General features: G+C 44.3%; 2 protein-coding genes across 6 annotated transcripts; one reads left to right on the top strand and one right to left on the bottom strand.

The window, feature by feature from the left end:
• The first annotated feature begins 1,641 nt into the window (after positions 1 to 1,641).
• Positions 1,642 to 7,704, top strand: LOC120905973 (ras-related protein Rab-39B). 5 transcript variants are annotated; one of them, XM_040317339.1, is made up of 3 exons: positions 1,642 to 1,751; positions 1,961 to 3,003; positions 5,541 to 7,704. In XM_040317339.1, the coding sequence occupies exons 2-3, from the start codon at positions 2,896 to 2,898 to the stop codon at positions 6,090 to 6,092; spliced, it is 660 nt and encodes a 219-aa protein (XP_040173273.1). In that variant the 5' UTR covers positions 1,642 to 1,751; positions 1,961 to 2,895; the 3' UTR covers positions 6,093 to 7,704. The 5 variants fall into 5 exon arrangements, with proteins under 5 accessions (XP_040173273.1, XP_040173270.1, XP_040173271.1 ...); XM_040317336.1 differs by having other exon boundaries at positions 1,656 to 1,846; XM_040317337.1 differs by having other exon boundaries at positions 1,656 to 1,840.
• A 1,755-nt stretch (positions 7,705 to 9,459) lies between these two features.
• Positions 9,460 to 10,442, bottom strand: LOC120905974 (protein C19orf12 homolog). Its single transcript, XM_040317342.1, has 2 exons — positions 10,251 to 10,442; positions 9,460 to 10,149 (listed from the first exon to the last, which is right to left on the bottom strand). The coding sequence occupies exons 1-2, from the start codon at positions 10,302 to 10,304 to the stop codon at positions 9,706 to 9,708; spliced, it is 498 nt and encodes a 165-aa protein (XP_040173276.1). The 5' UTR covers positions 10,305 to 10,442; the 3' UTR covers positions 9,460 to 9,705.
• Positions 10,443 to 20,321: the final 9,879 nt, after the last annotated feature.

Consider the following 20,321-nt stretch of genomic DNA (forward strand, 5'->3'; position numbering starts at 1 on the left):
GCTGTAATGTTTGCATTGAAAAAAAAGACATCAATTTGTTGATTTTCCATGAGTTCATCTTATCTTGCTTTTACAAACTTTCTGCCGCACTATCAGTCTTAGTAACCTAATAGTTTCTGGACAAAATTTGACACCTCTATCAGTTGAACTCTAACCGTGAGGGCCAAAAAAGTGAAGCAACTTGGTTTAGAAGCGTGCGCGATTAAAGAACGGCAGTATGTGAACGTCGTATAAGCCAACTACAACATCTTGGACATCACTAGGCAACAGTCAGAGCATCGAAAGAACGTCCGGTTTCGAATGGCCGGCCGACTCTGAACGATTCCAATCAAAGCTGAAAATGAAGATCGAGGGACAAGTCGCTACCTCGCTGCGTTCGCTTGGCCGGGAGGTCGATGCAACCGGCCAAACAGTGAAATAATACCTGGGGAACATGAACAAACATATCAGGAAGCAGAAATCGAATCCACTGGCTTCGTAACGGCAAGCAGTGACACCAATACTCAATGCGATCTATTTTAGATGAATTTCAGAATTTCGATATGATACCGTTGTGCACGAACCTCTCCAACATCTCCATATGCTGTGTACCACCGAGGATTTGGGGCAAAGGCTCTACTCCAACAATTTTGTTGCGAAAACTTAGGAGGTATTGATCAAAATCAAAGGTAGATCTTAGAACACGCCTGCACGCATGTCTTCGTGCACCACGGCCAAAATTGCGGATAACTGACGACAGGTAGATAACATGGTCGCATATTTATCTTTGCAATAAAGCTTAAATAATTACCTTACAGGATGTTTATAGAAAGAAATTATCTCTATAATGTTTTTTTTTTCCTATAGCCATCTAACTTCATACTTCATTTATCCTTGCAGTTCATGTTAATACTCTAATGGCTACGGTCCTGAATGTTCCTCTAATGTTCTGCCTAAAATTTTCAACCTGGATCCTGAATCGGTTTGGGATCAGTATCGGTTCCTGGAGCGCCGGTTCTGAAGGCATTAGGTCAGATCTTGAACCAGAAAAGGTGATGTATTGGTGTCCGGAATCAAATAGGGTTCTGGAATTGGAATTACCTCCGGAATGAGAATTAGCTCTCGAATTGAATGGTTATGGTATTACGTCTCTTAAGGGGTGACCGTAAATAACTCATTTTAGTTGGCTTTCAGGGCCATTGTTTTAGGCGTACTCTTTACAGTAAAGAGGACCTTTGAAATTTATTTGCGTAGCCCTCTAATCTGACCAAATGAACTAGTGCAAAGAAAAAAAATTAGATCAGTTCCAACTCAGGCTTGGTATCAGTTTCCAAACCGTCCTCTGGAGGTTCCTTCAGTTTCAGACAAGAAAAAGGAACCTCCAGGGACGGCAAGCGATGCGAAAAGCAATCCAGTAGGAGGGCGTTTTGGGGCCTAATTTTACCCGTTGCGAGTGCGCCAAAAGCAGATACACGCCTAAAAATTGAGGAAACCATTTCTACAAAAGCGCCTTATTGAAGAATCGTTTAAAAAACTCCGATGCGAAAATGTATCGCTGTAGTCTCTAAATCAAAAACGGCCCTTTCAAATTCGGTTTCGCCCGACCGCGGCGGAAAAGATTCCCATCGCCCTGTTGGACTAGCTGTCACCCCCGTCGAACGGGTTTCGCCCGCTGCGCCTGTCAAAAGCGTTGCATTGTTGACCAAAACAACTCCGCAGAAAATTTCGGTGTGGAAATTTTCTGATAAGCTGGAAAATAAATTCTCAATCCGGTACGGTGCGTGTGTTCGTGTGTGTGTGTGTGGGTGTGCTATTTTCGCGACGTGAAGAAAACAGGTGTTTGCTGTGATTGTGTGCTTCTGTGAGCGTACGGAAAATTTGCTTATCACCAGCCTCTCCCAAAACACTGCACTGAGCACCAACAAAAAAAAAAAACGGTTTTGGTAATTGGATTCTTCTATTTCCCTTTCTTCATTTACAGCCCCCGACCCGACGGATCATCGCTCCCCGCAAACAGATAAAGTGAGCCTGCGGGACCAGCTGAGCTGTACGGAACGATAGTGTGTGTATGTGTGTCAGTAAGAAAGTGTGAGAGGGAGAGAAAGCGTGGCCCGGGACGGGCAGGAGGTCCTCACACACACACACACACGCTCGTGTTTATGTAATTTATGCTCATATCTCCCGGAGCTGTCACGAAAACGCCCGTTCCTCCGTGCACACAAAGCGCAATCCCGATAAAGGCAAAGGCAACGCTGCTCTACAAACCCGGCCAGTCGTCGTGCGCTTTGTGTTCTGCTGCTGTTTGTCATCCTCCCTGCCATCCCTCTGTCCCGCAGTTTCTCCGCCGTAAGCAACCGGCCAGTCGTGTGCGTGCGTGCGGTGTGAGATGCGATACGGAAGCGGGTAGAGCGAGCGGGACAGCGAGCGAGTGCAAGCGTAGAGCACCAAGACGCACCCGACAGTGGCTGAAGGGAGGACGGTGCATTTCTGATAAGCTGTACGACCTCTGACTTGCCCTAAAACGGCCTGGGTCCGAGAAGGTTCTACCGTGCCGTGTCAACCGTACGGCCCTTTTACGATCGCCACACGCCTAGGTTTGAGGCGAGGGCGGAAAGCAGCTCACGGTCGCTATCCAATAGTGCGGAACAGCTGATACACCCAACCATACACACACGGACACAAAATCCCCCGCGTCAGTGCAATCGGAAAGCAACATGAGCTTGGTTTAAGGTCACACACGCGCGTCCACCCAATCAACCTCCCACTCGCGCGCGCGCACGCGTGTGTATGTGTGTGTGTGTGTGATCAGCACGATCAGCATTGTCACCCAGCCGGCCCAACCCGGGGCCCAACATCAACCCCTTGAGTTGCCCTAGTACGCAGCATCCCAGCAAGAGCCGCTCCACTTAGCACAGCATGGTGGAACCGATGTTCGATTACCAATTCCGGCACATTCTCATCGGGGACAGCACGGTCGGCAAGTCGTCGCTGCTCAAGTACTTTACCGATGGCAAATTTGCAGAGGTAAGTCAGCGGAAGAGGTTGCGTGAGGGGGGGGGGGGATTTGAATGGGGCGCCCCTTTTTGCGCAGTACAAATGTCCGTTGCAAGGCCGTTTACGGTGGCTTAATTTTATGGATTGCTGTACTATTTTAGGTTGTTTAAATTAGTGTCATTGGATCACATCCGATTAAAACAGGCCACTGGGATAAGGTTCGGTAGATTTAGAGGGTTGAAGAATTTATTATTATTATTGGTACTAGCAGGGGATGGTGAGGTCAGTTGCCCGAGTTCTACTCCACAAAAGCTACAAAGTTGAGCCAAAGTCATTCAATGAGTGCCGCAGAAAAAGAGGGTTAGGACGATGTAGTTGGGTCCTGTTTGATAGAGAATTTGCTAGAAATTGGTAGCACAGGGAACTGATTTATGGAAGTTGCGAACGAACTTTCGATTATCTTCATCTAAACCAATCCGGTTGAAGAACAGCTCCAGGGAAGGAAAAACATGAGACAGTCATTTTTAAATTTGCTTAGTCCATGACATTAGATTTATCAAAAGATCGATTTATTGACTAAAAACGTTCTACAAAACACGGAACATTAATCTCTCGGGACATACAAATCGACCCGTATCCCCTGATGATTAAAACAACTATTCTCCGAGGAGTTGGTAGGAAGCGAAAATGGCACGTCATGAACTATTCTTGGTCTTAGTACTGTTAAAAGATAAAAGAAAATGATTATTCTGGCTAAAAAAAACCTTCTACAGGTTGTTGCTAGACAAACTTTTAAACATTTAACTTTTATATATTTTGTTTATTACGCTCTTTTCACAAAAAAAAAACACTTGCTATTGAGGATTTACAATATGCTTATTTTGCTAGAATTCTGGTTAGGTCAAATCAATCGTGACGGGCAGCCGAAAGTGCAGTAAGCGTCAAATGTAGTGTTGGGTTTCTCTTGAATTTTTCGTTGAGATTCATTCATATGAATCTACAGTGATGAGTGATTTGAGTCTCCAATCGACTCTTCCAAGGATTCATGAATTTCGAAGAAATGAAATCCTTGGATATTCATGAATGTCGAATGATTAATGAATCTTCGTAGGATGTTACGCCAAGAAGAAGAAAAATGTGAAGCTCGAGCTCTGTAAATAGAGATTCGTGAATCTTTTGAAATTCATGAATCTTTAGAGAAGTATGAATCTTGTGAAGTTCATGGACCTTTGAAGATTTATGACTTATCGAAGATTCATTAATCTTTGAAGATACATGATTCGTTGGATCAAGGATCTTTGGAGATTTATGTATCTTTGAGATTTATGAATCATTGAGATTAATGATTCATTGGAGATTCATGAATTATTGGAGATTCATGGATCATTGATTAAAGATGAATCTTTCCGATTCATGAATCTTTGCATCGGTGATTTAGATTAATTTAATCATTTCAAAGATTCATTCAGATTAATGAATCTGAATCAGATTTATCCTATTTCATGAATCTTTGCAACCGAGATAATCTTTGAAAGCCAAGCCCACAAGTGGTACAGACAGGCCTTGACTGACAACGGTTGTTGAGCCAAGTAGAAGAATAATGAGAAGCTCTAGCTCTATGAATCTTTGGAGAAGTGTAAATCCCATGAGATTCATGAAACCCTAGAGATTCGTGAATCTTTCGAGATGTATGACTCTTTTGAAATTCATTAATCGTTCGAGATACATAAATCTGGTGAAATTCATGGATCTTTTTAGATTCATGGATCTTTGAAGATTCCTTAATATTTGGAGTTTCATTCATCTTTGAGATTCATGAATCATTGAGATTTATGAATTATCGAGATTCATCTTTGCAACCGAGATTCAGATTCTTTCAGATTCATGATCAGATAATTTCAAGGATTCGTTCAGATTCATACAACCGTATTATATTATTATAATCGAGTCGTCTCGACGGCGAGTTGATGAATTTTGTGTGTTCATTTGTTTAGAAAAATCACTTTGGAGTTCATTTTCTCGACTCGAATCGAATCGAGTTCAACATAGTATAAACCTGATAGTCACTGAAAGCCGAGCCCACTAGTGGTGCAGACAGGCCTTGACCGACAAGGGTTGTTGAGCCAAAGAAGAAGAAGAAGAAGATTCAGATTCATGAATCTGATTCAGCTTTATTTAGAACACTAGTCAAATTATCGAAATAAACTCTTGGTGATGATTTCAAAATAAACTCACAAAGTTGGACCGTAAATCCAAAAATAAGATTTTTTTCTAACAGATTATCAAAAACCACAATCTACTTTTATCTAGTTTCATTGAAACAGTTCTATTTTTCCATGTCATAACTATCAAAACCTCAAAGCCATGCCAGGTCTCCATGGAAACCTCAAAGCAGCTGTTTGATGCGGGCCAGTTTAGTTACAAATTGAAACTTTTGTTCTTAGCAACATTCAAACACGACGTCGTTGTGTGTCCCAAAATCATATTAAACGCGACCACTTGTTTAAAAACTTCAACTTTACGCTGACGTGTAACGCTCTACTGTCTGCTTCCCATTTCCACTCCAGCTTTCCGATCCGACGGTAGGGGTCGATTTCTTTGCCCACCTGATCGAGGTGATGGACGGCACCCGGATCAAGCTGCAGCTGTGGGACACGGCCGGCCAGGAGCGGTTTCGCTCGATCACCAAATCCTACTACCGGAACTCGGTCGGCGTGCTGCTCGTGTACGACATCACCAACCACGCCAGCTTCGAGCACATCCCGCTGTGGATGATGGAGGCGAAGCGGCACATCGAGCCGCACCGTCCGGTGTTTGCGCTGGTCGGCTGCAAGCTCGATCTCGTCACGAGCGGGGCGCAGCAGCGCGAGGTCAGCATCGAGGAGGCGCGCACGTTCGCCGAGCAGCACGGGCTGATCTTCGTGGAGACGTCTGCCCGGTCCGGCATGAACGTGCGGGAGGCGTTCACGCTCGTCACGCAGGAGGTGTACAACCGGATCAAGAGCGGCGAGTACAAGGTCGAGGACGGCTGGGACGGCATCAAGAAGGGCTTCATGCGGCCGAACAATCTCGACTTCAACCTGGTGGTGGCCGAATCCGCCCGAAGTACCTGCTGTTAGTTGGGTCGGTTTTGGGGCGGGCGGGGGTAAACCCTTTTTTTTTCTTTCCAATCACGCCACTTCTGTAACACACCGCTCCGTACGCACCTTCCTGTAAGCGTACGTGGTACACACAGATACACACACACACAGACATACACAAAAGCTCGTGTGGCACCATACTTTGAGCGGTGCGATCCAAAGAACCAAAACAGATGCGCAATTTAGGTAAAATCGGCAACGAACGGGCAACAACGGACGGTTTGAATCCTGGCTTCCCGCTCTTCCTCGAGCAACGTGCTTGCAGGGGGGGGGGGGGGGGGGTGGAGTGACTTTTTTCCGGTTACGTTTTACCCACTTCCGCTTTTAATTCAGGCAGGGAGGCGCTCAGTTTTATTCCTTTCGTTACATTTTATTATAATGGAAAATGATTTAAATGGCTGTACACACACATACACACAGCACACGGTTCAGCTGTGTTTTTGGTGGAAAGTTTTGCAACAAAAAAAGGGGGAAGCTTTTAAAATGAAACATCGTTGGCCAACAAAAAAAAAAACAAAAAAAGGAAGAAGAAATCCGTTACCAAGGTTTGCCACGTGGTTACCGAGAGAGAATCACGAGGCGCTTGCCGGTGAGGTGGAAAAATGTACACTCCCGGTGGGGGAGGAAGATGTTTCTATGTGATATTATTTGTGTACATGTTCTGTGTTCGCCCTGTGTGTGTGTGTGTGTGTGTGTGTGTGTGTGTGTGTGTGTGTGCATGTGTGCGTGTATGTGTTTGTATGTGTCCGATTTTGGGTGGGCAAAGTGGGCAAAACGGATCGTAAAATGTGAACTTTTTCATACACATGAGGAAAAAACAAAAACAAACCACCAAACATCTAGAAAACGAAACTAACAAAAACGGAACATCGAGAACAGAAGAGGGTAGGTTGGGGAGCGTTGTTTAGGAGATGATGATCTTTATACGAGCGCGCTAGAACACACGGGATATAAAATTCAATTAAAAAAAGGCATTGTAATTGTAAAAAAAAACAAAAACGGTAAACCAAAAACAAAAAAATCATTTAAAAAATACCAACAAAGCATTAAACAATTAATCACTTTTTAACGGACTGTTTTTGTGTGTCTGTGTGTGTGTGTGTGTGTGTGTGTGTGAGTGGGTACCCATACACTCGAGGCGAGGGGCGATTTGAGTACCCCCTTGGATCCCTTCGCAAGTAGAAGGTAAAAAAAAGAAAAACGAATTGTGAGAAGTAAACATTAAACACGTTTCAATAAGGCCGTTCGAAGGATACCATTCCCCATTGGGTGGTTAATATAGGGTACGTGTGGGTGTGTGTGTCAAACCTTTGAAATTCTCTTGCTAACATGCGATCGCAGTCATGTATATACGTAAGGTACTCAACAGCAGGACTAGTAAGCGGTGGCAAACGCTGGGTGTGTGTGTGTGTGTCGAGGGATTCTTTCCGGGAGAAAGCGAAGAACGGAGAACGAACGGCGGGGAAGAAGGGTGCATATTTTTTTTGTGTTTTCGTATAAATGTTTATGTTGTCCACGAAGCTATAATGCAGCCGGACTCTAAACTGCACGGTAGAGTTAAAACCAATAAATACATAATTATAACAAGGCACAACAGTTGTTCGTTTGCTGAAAGAAAGTGAGGAGGGAAGTAGGGTTTTGTTTCTGATTTAAGTTGATTTTGAATTTACTTGTTAATTTGGCCAGATTACAGGGCTACGCAAATAAACAATGGTCTCGAAGCCCAATTAAAATTAGGTCTTTTAAGGGGTGGACATAAATAACTAAGACCAAAACCAAACACATACCGCTCCTGACACCAATACATCACTTTTTCTGGTTCCAGATCTGCACATGACCTAATGCCTAAAGGACCGGCGCTAAACCTATGCAAGTCCAGGAGCCGATATTGATCCCAAACCGATTCAGGAACCCAGACTGATTATATCGGTCCTAGAACTGATCTTGTACTCATACCTGCCCTAGAACCTATAATAACCCATAACGGTACTGGAACCTATCATGAACTCGTACTGGTCCTAGAACCTATCATGATACCATAGCAGTCCTGGAACCGATCATGAACCCATATCGGTACTGAAACCTATCATGAAATCATACCGGTCCTGGAACTGCTCGTGAACATATACCGGTCCTCGAAGCGAAAATGAACCCATACGGGTACTGAAACCTTTCATGAACTCGTACTGGTCCTAGAACCTATTATGAACGTATATCGGTCCTGGAATCAATCATGCACTTATACCGGTCCTGGAACCGATCATGAACCCATATTGGTACTGGAACTGCTCATGTACCCATACCGATACAGGAACTGCTCTTGAACCCATGGCAGTCCTGGAATCGATCATGAACTCATAGCGGTACTGGAACTGATACTGAATCCCTGGAACCGATCATGAACACATATCGGGCCTGGAATCTATCATGAACCGATACCGGCACTGTAACTACTCATGAACCCATACCGGTCCTTAAACTGCCTATGAGCCGATACCGATCCTGGAACAGATACTGAACCCATACCGGTCCTGGAACTACTCAAGAACTGATACCGGTACTGGAACTGTCCTTGAACCCATACCTGTTCCGAAACCGATCATGGACCCATACCGGTACTGGAACTGATACCGAATCCATACCGGTACTGGAACTGATACTGAACCTATACTGGTCAAAAAAATAGCTCCCAATTTTTTTTCAATAACTATACCTGGAATTTTACCGGATTCGGAACGATAATTGGACCTGGTACGGGTAAGTATCCGATGAAATTCTAGTTTCAGTCGACAAACCATACCCGTAGTAAATGAGCAGCGTAGAAAATTTAGTAGAATTGGTATATTGATTCTTATTTTATCGGTCTAATATGTAAGGCTTCACAAGGGTTGAATATATAGTATAGAAAAGGATAAAGGATGGAGAATAAAGTCCAAAAACCTTTACACAACCGTTGCAAATGGTTTGAATATTTAGGTATCAGATGTATCTTGTACTTGCAACCATTTATCCAACAATTTATTGAAGAATATAGCTCTGTACTATTTCCTCTCATAATTTGCGTGAGCTAACGGGGTTGCTAGACTTGCAGGTGGTCAGGCTTACCTGAGATTAAAGAATGACGAAATCGGACATTTATTTACACCAGAACTGATGCCCATTAGGCTGCATCACGCACACGGATACATACGGTGGCCGTTTAGACTTTGCTCCTTTCACAATGCTCGACAGCTGAAGTGATCGGGCGTTATCTCTGGGGCCGGCGTTTCGGGATTTCACGCGTTCTTATCGCGTACGACTGCTCCAATATCTCCCTCGACACGAGCAATGATTAGCTAACAGTCGGTTGCTTCTAGCCGAATAATTTTAAATTTATTTTGCGCTCCCACGCTACTTTATATGCTTAACTATTTTCTTTTTTTGTTTGTTACCAAATCCCATCACAAGCTTTATATCTTAATAAATAATTAACATAGAAAAAGGCACACCAGAGGTTCGTCATTTCCCTACCGATTAATCTAAGCTACCCACTAACCGCACCATATCAGAGAGTGTGTGACTTAGGTAAGCAGCGTGTGCGCCACACAGGGGGTCAGTCGATGATTTGCATGCGCATCTCGTTCGTTAGAAAGGTGACGACCGTCGCTAGGACCGCCTTCTGGGCGGCCCCGTTAGCCGTCAGCAGGGACAGCACCATCACCAGATCGGTCGCGTGGAATTCGGACAGCGCGGACACGATCCGCTGCTTGAGCCGCTCCTGCTCCTGCACCGACAGGTCATGCCGGATGATCTCGCTGACCGGTTTGAACTGATTGTTGGTCATGGCGTACGCGACCAGCCCGCCGACCGCACCGCCCACGAACAGACCGACCGGGCCGGCCAGCAGCCCGCCGAGAAAGGTGGTCGAGCCGGCCACGGTCGCGCCCTTGGCGCTGCTCTTGAGCGTCACGCGCATCGACTCCTTGTCCGTCAGCGTGGCCACGGCATCGAGCAGCTCGCGGGTATTGATCGGCATGGCTGTAGGACGGCTGAAACGCTGCAAAGGACACACACACACACACATCAATGTTACTTTTGATGGAGAAGAATCCTCTTTAAAAAAAACACAAAGGAAGCCAATGCAACCTTTAAGCTTACCGGACGGAAAAAAACGCCTAAACAAAGCTGCAGTGCTGTTGTGCTAATGCGCATTCGAACACATTTGAGTGCGCTAGAAGGTGAGCTGATTGAGCTGTTTTGCGTTTATTTACCTTTTCTGTATTATTCTCGCTCCACGACCTCGCCAAGTGTCACTCGGTACTGTAATAGGGCAGCTGTAAGGGAAGGTAATATCAGAGTGAGTGGCAGTCCGTATTTGGTTCGCGCGGGATGACAGTTAACGGGTGACGCTGCGTCAAGGCTGAGATGAAGGCTCTGCTACACGTGACACGTGATTTTCATCTGCAAATAGTTCGGACTGATTAATGTCAACTTAAAACATTGTCTAAGGAGAGAATGGAAGGAACAGGAAATTATGTAATATGAGAAAAAATGCTGAGACAAGTTTTTATATTTCTTAAAAGATTTTACTGAAAAATGGATAAGAAGCACTGGAAAGATATAGTTATGTGGCCACAGTAGTAACCATCACCGGAGCAACCGTGGGATTCGCTGACGCAGCCGTTGAACGAGTCCCGGTATTAGCTAAGCATAAGAAATAGGGTTAGCTAGATTTTGGCTTAGATCGAGAACTCACCCGCAACGGACTTGTAAATGAATTAAGATTTTTTTAAACAGAACTTGGCATGTCCCAAGCATAATTATATATTCGGCTATTCGAATGACTTCATCAGTATCATAGGCGGATCCTTAAGATAGGGGCAATACTCCAAGTTTAGAACATCCAGAGCTGTCCAGAACCGCTAGTCTGGAATTGGAACCGATTGGAGAATTCGGAACTAGTGCTTTGTGTTCCGTACCGAACCTATTTGGTCCATTCCATTGCTTAACTGGAACGAGCGGAACTAGGTTTAAAGTTTTGAACCTAGTAGGTTTGTTTATAACCCTATGTTTGTTCGGAACTGTAGGTTCGGTCGGAACGGTAGAGTCAGTCGGAACGGTAGGTTCGGTCGGAACGATAGGTTCGGTCGGAACGGTAGGTTTAGTCGGAACGGTAGGTTTAGTCGGAACGGTAGGTTCGACCGGAACGATATGTTCGGTCGGAACGGTAGGTTCGGTCGGAACCGTAGGTAAGGTCGGAACGGCAGGGTCAGTCGGAACGGTAGGTTCGGTTAGAACGATAGGTTTGGTCGGAACGGTAGGTTCGGTCGGAACGGTAGGTTAGGTCGGAACGGTAGGTTCGGTTGGAACGGTAGGTTTGGTTGGAACGGTAGGTTCGGTCGGAACGGTAGGTTCGGTCGGAACGGTAGGTTCGGTCGGAACGGTAGGTTAGGTCGGAACGGTAGGTTAGGTCGGAACGGTAGGTTCGGTTGGAACGGTAGGTTCGGTTAGACCTGTAGGTTCGGTCGGAACGGTAGGTTCGGTTGGACCTGTAGATTCGGTATGTTAGATCGGAACGGTTCGGAACAGTTTCTTGCGAAGAATAATTAATCGAATGTTAACACTACATCCCCTAACACCTTACTGCATTGTGACTAACCTTGGCTAAAACGGCACAACGACCGGTGTAAGCTTACTTTGCGTAGCAACCAACAGTAATGTCACGAAAAGGTATTGAAATTTGAGAAAATAAACCAGTAACTCTTATGTTTGTATTTTCCATGTTTTTTTTCATTATCTTGGAATTAAAATGCTCATATGAAATAATAAATACTGAGCGGAAACAGAACAGCAAATAAATATGAGCCCTTACTTCAACCGAGCGCGAATCGGAATTCAAGCTTTTTGATGTTATGTGAGAATATTAGTATATCAAGAACTTAATTAGTTTCTTGTCCTTCGCGAAAGGCTTCCATGTAAAGTATGCAAATAAAGCACAATTTGTACAAACACCACAAACAAAAGTTACATTCTTCTGGATGGTTCTACCAAATGTGTGCAAACAGCCTGGGCAACAATTTATAGCACGCTTATTATGGCACGCGTAAATGAACCGCCAAATGAACCGCCGGTGCTTCATTGGAAAACGATTGAATGAACACCGCAAAGCTCACGGGAAGTGAACCGGAGAAGCTTTCGCGAAAGCATCTCGCAACCTTCCGCAAAGTTTTAAACAATTTACCGGTAAAGCACCGTTTAGCGATCGTGGAGCAACAGGAGAATTGCGAGGATAGTTAAATAGAATTAAAAAGCTGTCTTTATAATAATCTGCACGGCGAATCTGCCTTAAGGATTATAGATAACGTTCAAGTAATCAACATTTTAAAATAGTTGCTACATTTGAGCTTCATGAGATGTTAGCTTTGGTTGGATAGATGGTCTCTTAGCATAGCAAATGATTTATGTTTAATACCTTTTATCTGCCATATCCTGTTGGCGGGTACGATAATTAATTGCAACACTCCATTCGCTCCCTTGGCCACTGGAAGAAATCAATCAGCAAACGTTTTGACATCACGCAAACGGCATGCCATTTACGCTACGTTTGCAACGCATTTGCTCGAATGCTCGGTTCGCCTTCCCTCGAGTGGTCACGCAAAGGTCAAAGGGAACCATTTCTTATGCTTCAGCGGGCCGTATGAATGCCTGGTAGCAAAAACCGAGCCCAGGGAGTAAAACAAAGCACGGCAAAGCACATATGCATATGGCGGCAAAACCTGCGTCGGTCAGCTCGGCCATCCCCGCCAATGATGGATGGCCGGAAGTAGCTGCATTCCGCCCTTTGTCTCCCCCACGGGCGCTGTAAATAGCGGTGAGAATCATCGACAGACGCGCCAGCGACGCCAGGTTTTGCCAATATCTGCAACGTGAAGATACGGACGGATACGGTAGATTTGCGGATAATTTGCCTGTCCGCAGGACCGAGCGGACGATTCTGCGGACTGTGGGTAAAAAGAAAAGCGCCTCGAAGCTCGAGCCCCAGTTTTTGCTACAGGAACGCACCGGCAGGATTCGTAGGCGTGTCCTGGCTGGCTCGCTGGCTGCCTGGAGCCAGTCGGAGAAAATGGACTTGGCCCGGTTTGATGCGGGGGAGACCCCGGCCAACGCAAGGTGAACGTTATGTGTATCGGGGCACAGCCCGACCCGGTGACACAGCACAATGTTGCGGAGGTGTATAAGTGTTTTTTTCTTCTTCTTCTAAGTGTGTGTGTGTGTCCTATAAGAAGCATAAAATGTTTCACAAAAACCGCATGTAAATGTGCTCGAGGGGAAGAGGCGGGAAAAAGGGGGGTCTGCCGGAAAAACTGCACCAAGTGAATAGAAAAGGGAAATAATATAGGGTTTTCTTTTACACTATGTAACCTTAAACATAGCCTTGTTCCCGCACCCTTCCTCAGCTCACTGCTCACCGCCATATCACTTCTCTCTCTCCCTCTCTCGCTAATCCCGTAAAGCCATTGAATGTTTTAAGAGTGACGTTTGGTGTGTGCTGTGTTTTTTTTTCTGTTGTACTTCTTCTTTCAAATTCTTGCAACGACTTTTTTACCCGTGCTCCCCAGCCCCTTCGCAACGCGGTTGACAAAATTTGAATGGTCGAACGTACGACCGGCGCAAGCAACAAACCCGCCGTTCCGCAATTTAACGGTTGACCCGCCCGAACGTTGCCGGAGCGAAACGCGACCAGTAATCGACGACCAAACGCCAAACGCTATCTTTCATCGCGTTTGCAGCGCTTTGTTTAGTGTTTTTTTTTTGATGCCATGAAGGTAAAGTGGAGGGGGAAAAGAGAAGAAGAAGGACCGTTTTACTTTCTGTACGGCGTGTATTTGCTGGGCGATTGTGGGCGACGGCAAAGGATGCTGCTGCTTGGGAAATAATTGATCCGAAACCGAAGTTTTGTCGGTGACGTTTCATCAGCGCTGCGTGACGGGAAAGGGGCAGAAAGGTGCGGCCAAAAGGGGCGCGATAATCCCGCGGAAATGGAAAACATGTACATGTATACACGAGCGAAAAGGCGAGCAGTTTATGGGTGGTGCACTACTACGACAGTGTGTTGTATTCCATGTGTTTAATTTCATTTTGTTGCTAAAAACGCACCAAACCGTATGAATTCCATAGCAGTTTTATAAGCAATTAAGCATTAACATTGAGACGAGAGCACGCACTAGTAGTTGTTTTCGTTTTGAGCACAACAAAACACAAATACAAATAAGAGTTTAGCGCTCACAGTGAGCGAGACATCAGTAGCTTAATCGTTAGCGCGCGGGTGTTTATTTGATCGCGCGCGCGCGCTCCGCTCGCGACAAAATCTCGATCTCGACAATCGCTTTTAAATGAATCTCTTTTTTAGTTTTAATAGCGCATTAAAATCTCATCCGAAATTCTCAAAGCTCCTTCTGCCATCGCTCCACAAAAAAATGTAGAATTGGTAGAATGCATATGAATAATGATATGATTAAAAATAATGTAGTTTGAAAAGGTAGTAGGTAGGATTACACTACTGTAATCCATCAACTGCGCTGATCTTTACACTACTATACACGGGAAATTGAGAGAGAGAGAGAGAGAGAGAGAGAGAGAGAGAGAAAAAAGAGAGAGAAGAGTCGTGGGGAAAACGTTTTACTTTAGGTGTTTACTTTACTACGCACGCACGTGCTTTTGAACGTAGATCGAGCGTAAATAGTCAAACACAAGCGCTCACGGTAAACGCCATACCCCCCGAGACTAAGTACTAGGAAACTTGTGCAATCAGACACACACACACAACACCTTCTATGAAACTGTAGCAATAAACAACTTTTTTCTGTTGCCATTTTAGCATATTATTCTGGAAATTTTGTAATCAGTACACTAATGGACGTGCGGGGTGACTTCATTCGCGGAACAGTAAAATGTATTAAATGTTAATCGGCTCGTGACAAACAAGGGCTATTTGCTGCGTATCCAATTTCGGTGAAGGACAACTGTGTTTTAGCTTAATATCCTTGTAACAAGCCATGCTGAGCATTTCTCAATGTGCTGCCAAAGAGTTTCTCTTTACGGCTAAGATTAATCAAATGCAAGTACACTGTGTGAATTTTCAATTGCCCATCAATTGAAGAAGAAAAACTCCCGATAATGTTTTTGCTCATTTCTAATGTGCAATAAGCACAATTAAAAAAATCGATTTTAAAAAGAAAAAAAGTAGATTGCTACCAAAAAAGCAAAATTTGAGCATTGATGATGGTGGTGAGATCTCATTTGGTTGTCTGAACAAATAATACCAACTATCGCAATTCATTTACAACTGAGGATACTTTAAAAAAAGATGCTTGAAGACAAGAAAAAATCAATCAACAAAAAATAGAATAGCACAACAGTCACACGAACCAAACCGGAACTGAAAATCTACGCAATATTGAGCATAGAATTTAATGCATGTAATGCTACTCATAAAGAGCGACAGTCAATGGTCAATTAACACATAGTTTGCTTGCGGTTATGGTGCGTTTTAAAAACACTTTATGCCGAATGCCGGGAATTCGAGCTCGAGTTGGCACGTGGCACGTGTCGTCGGGCGCGTGCCGTAACGCCGCAAGTACGCCGACCGGTCGAAACGAGGTGCGTCTGTTCGAAGGAATGCGTGTAGCGCACACACAAAAAAAGGGAAGTTATAATTATAGATGAAATTGACACAGTTTGTGTGCGAAAGCAAGAGCCGCACCGTCACATTTCCGCCCCAAACGCAAAAGGCACCGAGCGCTTTAACGAGCGCATGAAATGTCTCGGAAAAAATGCCCTTCCTTCGGACATTAAAGAAACAGCGGCGATAAAAATAAAAATGCTCCAGCACACTGTGGAGCGTGAATGTTAATGTGCCCAGTTTAAGCCACATTATGGTGGCAAATAATGAATGGTACAGACATGCAGGAGCGGAGACATGAGAATAGACAGCAACAATCGAAAAAAAAACAAACGCCTCAAGCAAAGCTCTTTCGGTCAGTTCGCGTGAGCCTGGAGACGGAGAAGAATTTCTTTTCTGGTGCGCGCGACCAAGATGGTCAGCCGCCAGGGCCGATGGGAAGATGTCCAGGTGCTGGTGAGCGTTTCCTGTGGTGCAGGGTTTTTTTTTGGTTTAGTTGTAATTATTACATCCTACATTACACTCGGTGATTTGTCGCGCAGCTGGGTACCTGGGTCCAGTATGCCCAAGGATTTCTGCCAATGTCTTAGGGTCTTTTGTTTTTTTCCATTGTGGGAATAATTTCCTGGATGCTCCAAAACTCCCACAGCACTTGCTGGAGGATTCTTCAGGTTTTCTGCCCGCTACCGGTTGCGCGTTCAGCGCAATGGAGCATCACGAGCGGCACGAGGGCGTGCCATCATGCAGTGCAGTACCTTCGCGGACGTGCCGATATGGCCCGCGCACTCCAGGTGTGGAGTAAGGATTAAGGCACAGACCGTTTGACGGACCGGGACTGGGACCTAGCACATAGCTATATCTATAAGGACAGCCCCACCCGACGCTACATATACCTCTTGCCCACATAGTAACGACTCCCGACTATAAACTCCACCCCTATCCTGGGTCCTTCCCTTCATACTCCCTCATCTCCGCTGTCCTTCCAATGCGTCTCTAACCGTTTTTTTTTAGTACAAAAGACCCCGGACATTAGTGAAGTTGCTTCCACTAATTTCTTTGTTCCGCCATTGTTTCCGGGGTCGGGGGTTGCTATATGAATGGTGGTTGTGTGACCCACAAAAAAATTGAGGCCTGCCAGCCCCCATTCGGTTCTCTTACCTTTGTATGCTTTATTATTCCTCTATTAGTGTTGTTTTGTTCTCTTTCGCTCTCTCTCTCTCTGTCTTTTACCTTTGTTGTTCTAGTTGCACTTCAACTATTTTAAACCCCTTTTTTAAGGGAAGCAAAAGGACTCCAAAAGAATTGTACAATTCTACAAAAAAAAAACACCGTCTTGTGGTCTTGTGTTCTTGAGGTTTTTTTTTTTATTTTTTCCACAAGAAAATGTCTCTTGGGTACTTTGTAATGGCCTCCTATCCCCCCAAACCAGCCCCTCCCCGCCCTGAGGGCTACTTCATGATCCCTCCCCCCCGTACTCCCTCTCTTTCCTTTCCTTTCTCCTCTGTCGATTAAAATGTCAAGTCACGGCGGGAAGCGAGAACCTCCCGTCGGCATTTTCTCTTCTCTCCGCCCTATCGTTTCTCATCCACCCCTCAGCGTGCTGGGCCGTTGCATGCTGGCTTGGAATTGGCGATTTTTGCTTTTAAATGCGTCTGCAATTGTCCCTTGCCACAAACATAGGGATGTGCGAGCGAAGGGCTCTAGTTAAACAAACGAGAAAGAAAGAAAGAAAGGAAAAAACACACATAACAATAAAAAACAAACTATTATAAAACTTACCTCTCGAGCGGACATCTTGTTCGGGATGGTAATGGAGGGGGGAGGGAGGGGTGGGGTGGAATGGAAATGTGAAATATGTTACCGAAACCGCACGGGCACACACAATGGTGATGGGCACACAATGCCGCGCGAAAAGGGGCAAACGAACAAATAATGGCGCAGTAATTGAAGCGATCCTTGTGTGCGCTGTTGTTACCGTTGTATATACATTTCCCTACGTATGTGTGTGTGTATTTTGTTTTCTATTTCTTTTTCGATTAACTGCACTTCGCGCATTGTTGGCCGGTGGCTCTTGGGCCTCTTCTCGCTGCGCCAGCTCTGTATGCCTCCCTCCCGTTTTGTGCTTAATAAAATGGTAAAATGTTTATTATTTATCTTAATACGCACTCATAACCCGCTTACCATATAGTGTGAGCCTTTCTGCGTGTGTGTGTGTGCTTCAATGTGATAAATACCTCCTTCCAAAACGCGAACAAAAAAGGATAAAAGTAGTTTGCAGCAGCAGATCGCGCCGTATTTGGTTACGCGATAATTCATTGTTCGGTCGAGATGCACTTCTCTACCTCTAGCACATCAAGATCTCTCTCCCCTCTCCCTCTATGTGTGTGTGTGTGTGTTTTTTTTCGTTTACTATTGTTGCTGGTAAATGTGTTTTGTCGTCCTTCTTGTTTTCTTTTTACTTCTATATTTCGATAAGCGAGAGCCTGCTCCCTGTGAGCCACGCAAAGGATTAATCGACCAATAGCCGGGGTTGAATAAAAGTTAAGAGGAAAACAATTACAACAAACGTTTTGTGGGTGATGGGCGACGCGGGCGGCGGGTTGTGCAGAGCAATCGTTTTGTTAACTGACTTGCCTGCTATTGTGCGCGTAAACGTTGTACAATATTGGGTGTTTTTTGGTGTGTGTTATTCTATTTTTTTTTTTTGTTCTTTCTTTGAAACTCAAGTTTCATTGTCTGTTAGATTATTTCCGGTGGATAGGAGAGGAAGGTTTTTTAAGTTTTGTTTTTTTTTTTGTAGGTAATTCGTACGAACCGCAAACCGTTCGATGGTGATGTGGAACATATGCGCGCGTCATACGGTTGCTGTACAGCGTGGCTTGGATTGAGTTGATCGTACAGTGTAGCCGGTAGCGCGGAGCGCATACACCATGGTTGTTCTGCGTTCAAAACTTAGGATTTTAGTAGTGGGTTGTGGGTGGGAGCGCCGCACAATCAAGAATAATTACTGAAATTATTATTGCAATCAGATACAAATCAACATGAATGATACTGATTAAGAGTTAATTTCGGCCACTAACATCATCACCACAAGAGAGGATCATTAAAAAGGATACACTTCTTCGGTAAACATAAAAATAAGTATCTGGACATATATTCCATAATAAATACTACACAAATTTACTGACGGATCCCTATGCAAATTTAAGAACCTATGTATCCTGGGATCTTAAACGATGCTTATATAAATTGAACCTATTCAGACATCATAAGTTTATGTTTTAGGCAGCATGAACTCAAACGTTAGTGTCACAGAAAATATAGGATTAATCAACGCAAGATTTGCGTTCAACTCTTGAAAACGAATATATGCGACACTCTACTATCGGCTACCAGCTCAAACAAGCTCGACCCCGCCGGTATTGGATTTACATTCTTCCAAAGAATACATGTCTGGAATATTCTGAAGGCAGCAATCCAATCCTATACAGGATTTACTGTCGTGAGAACTCAATAATTCGATCGAATTGCAGTTCGCTTGTGTTTGGTATCTGGAGAATAAGCTTTTAGGACTGAAGCTCGGTCAGCAGGGTGAAAATCAGTTGAGAGAATTTAAAGTAAAGTTCCAGGCGCTTTAATTCAACGGTTACATAGTGGAGAGGAGAGCGTATATTTTCTCAATAAGTTTACATTAAACATAGGTAGAGTGATCCTGGAGAGGCGTGCTTATAGGTATATGTTTGTGAAAGATATTTCATCGTTTCTTTAAATCATGTACATCGCTCTGAGAGTCTCCTGAAACTGCGGAGCAAGTTTGAAGCGTAATGAAATTGAACAGTTGGAACGATTCTTTAAAAGAAATATTGATAGTAATTATTCCAGATTTTGTATGCCATTTCTATAATGAGTTCGACTAATGTTATCTTGTAAACTTAGCACTGCTTTGCTTTCTGCAAAAGCCATCTTTTGGCGGATTGCTTCAGTGGACTGACTTAAACTTGCTGAGTAACACTCTTTCCTGAATTTGCTTTTTGAAGTTCTCGTGTCACTTCAATTCCGAGCTCACTCGAGAATTGAAGCTTCCCCTGCTTATTCTACCGATGAGGTGTGCTAATTCTTACCGAGTAAACTTAATGAGTAAACTCATGATTCTGATTCGTTTGCCTGGAGGTAATTTGCGCTACTTTCCATGAATACTCTCTCCTGCAAGATTAGCGTGCTCCAGATCGATGTCAGACTAATGAAATGTAATGTTTAATGTGTGCGACAGAGAAACCCTTTAGAGAATTTATTTCTTCAGAAATGAATTGAAAATTACGACCACTTGGGTTACGAAAAAGGTAAGAATCTGGCACGAGTTATAGCGTTACCGTTTGGATTTATTCTTTAATTCTTACCTTTGTCCTTGTATGCAGGGTTTCTCAAGCCAGCTCAACATCGTAACACTATTTTTCGAACAGGTTAAATGATTGTCAACATCGTACATACAATTCGAATCCGTAAACTCTTTTCAATTTGGTAACACTAGATTTTGGATCCGTAAAAGC

The sequence above is a fragment of the Anopheles arabiensis genome, chromosome X, assembly GCF_016920715.1.
Source record: "Anopheles arabiensis isolate DONGOLA chromosome X, AaraD3, whole genome shotgun sequence".
Classification (NCBI taxonomy): Eukaryota; Metazoa; Arthropoda; class Insecta; order Diptera; family Culicidae; genus Anopheles; species Anopheles arabiensis.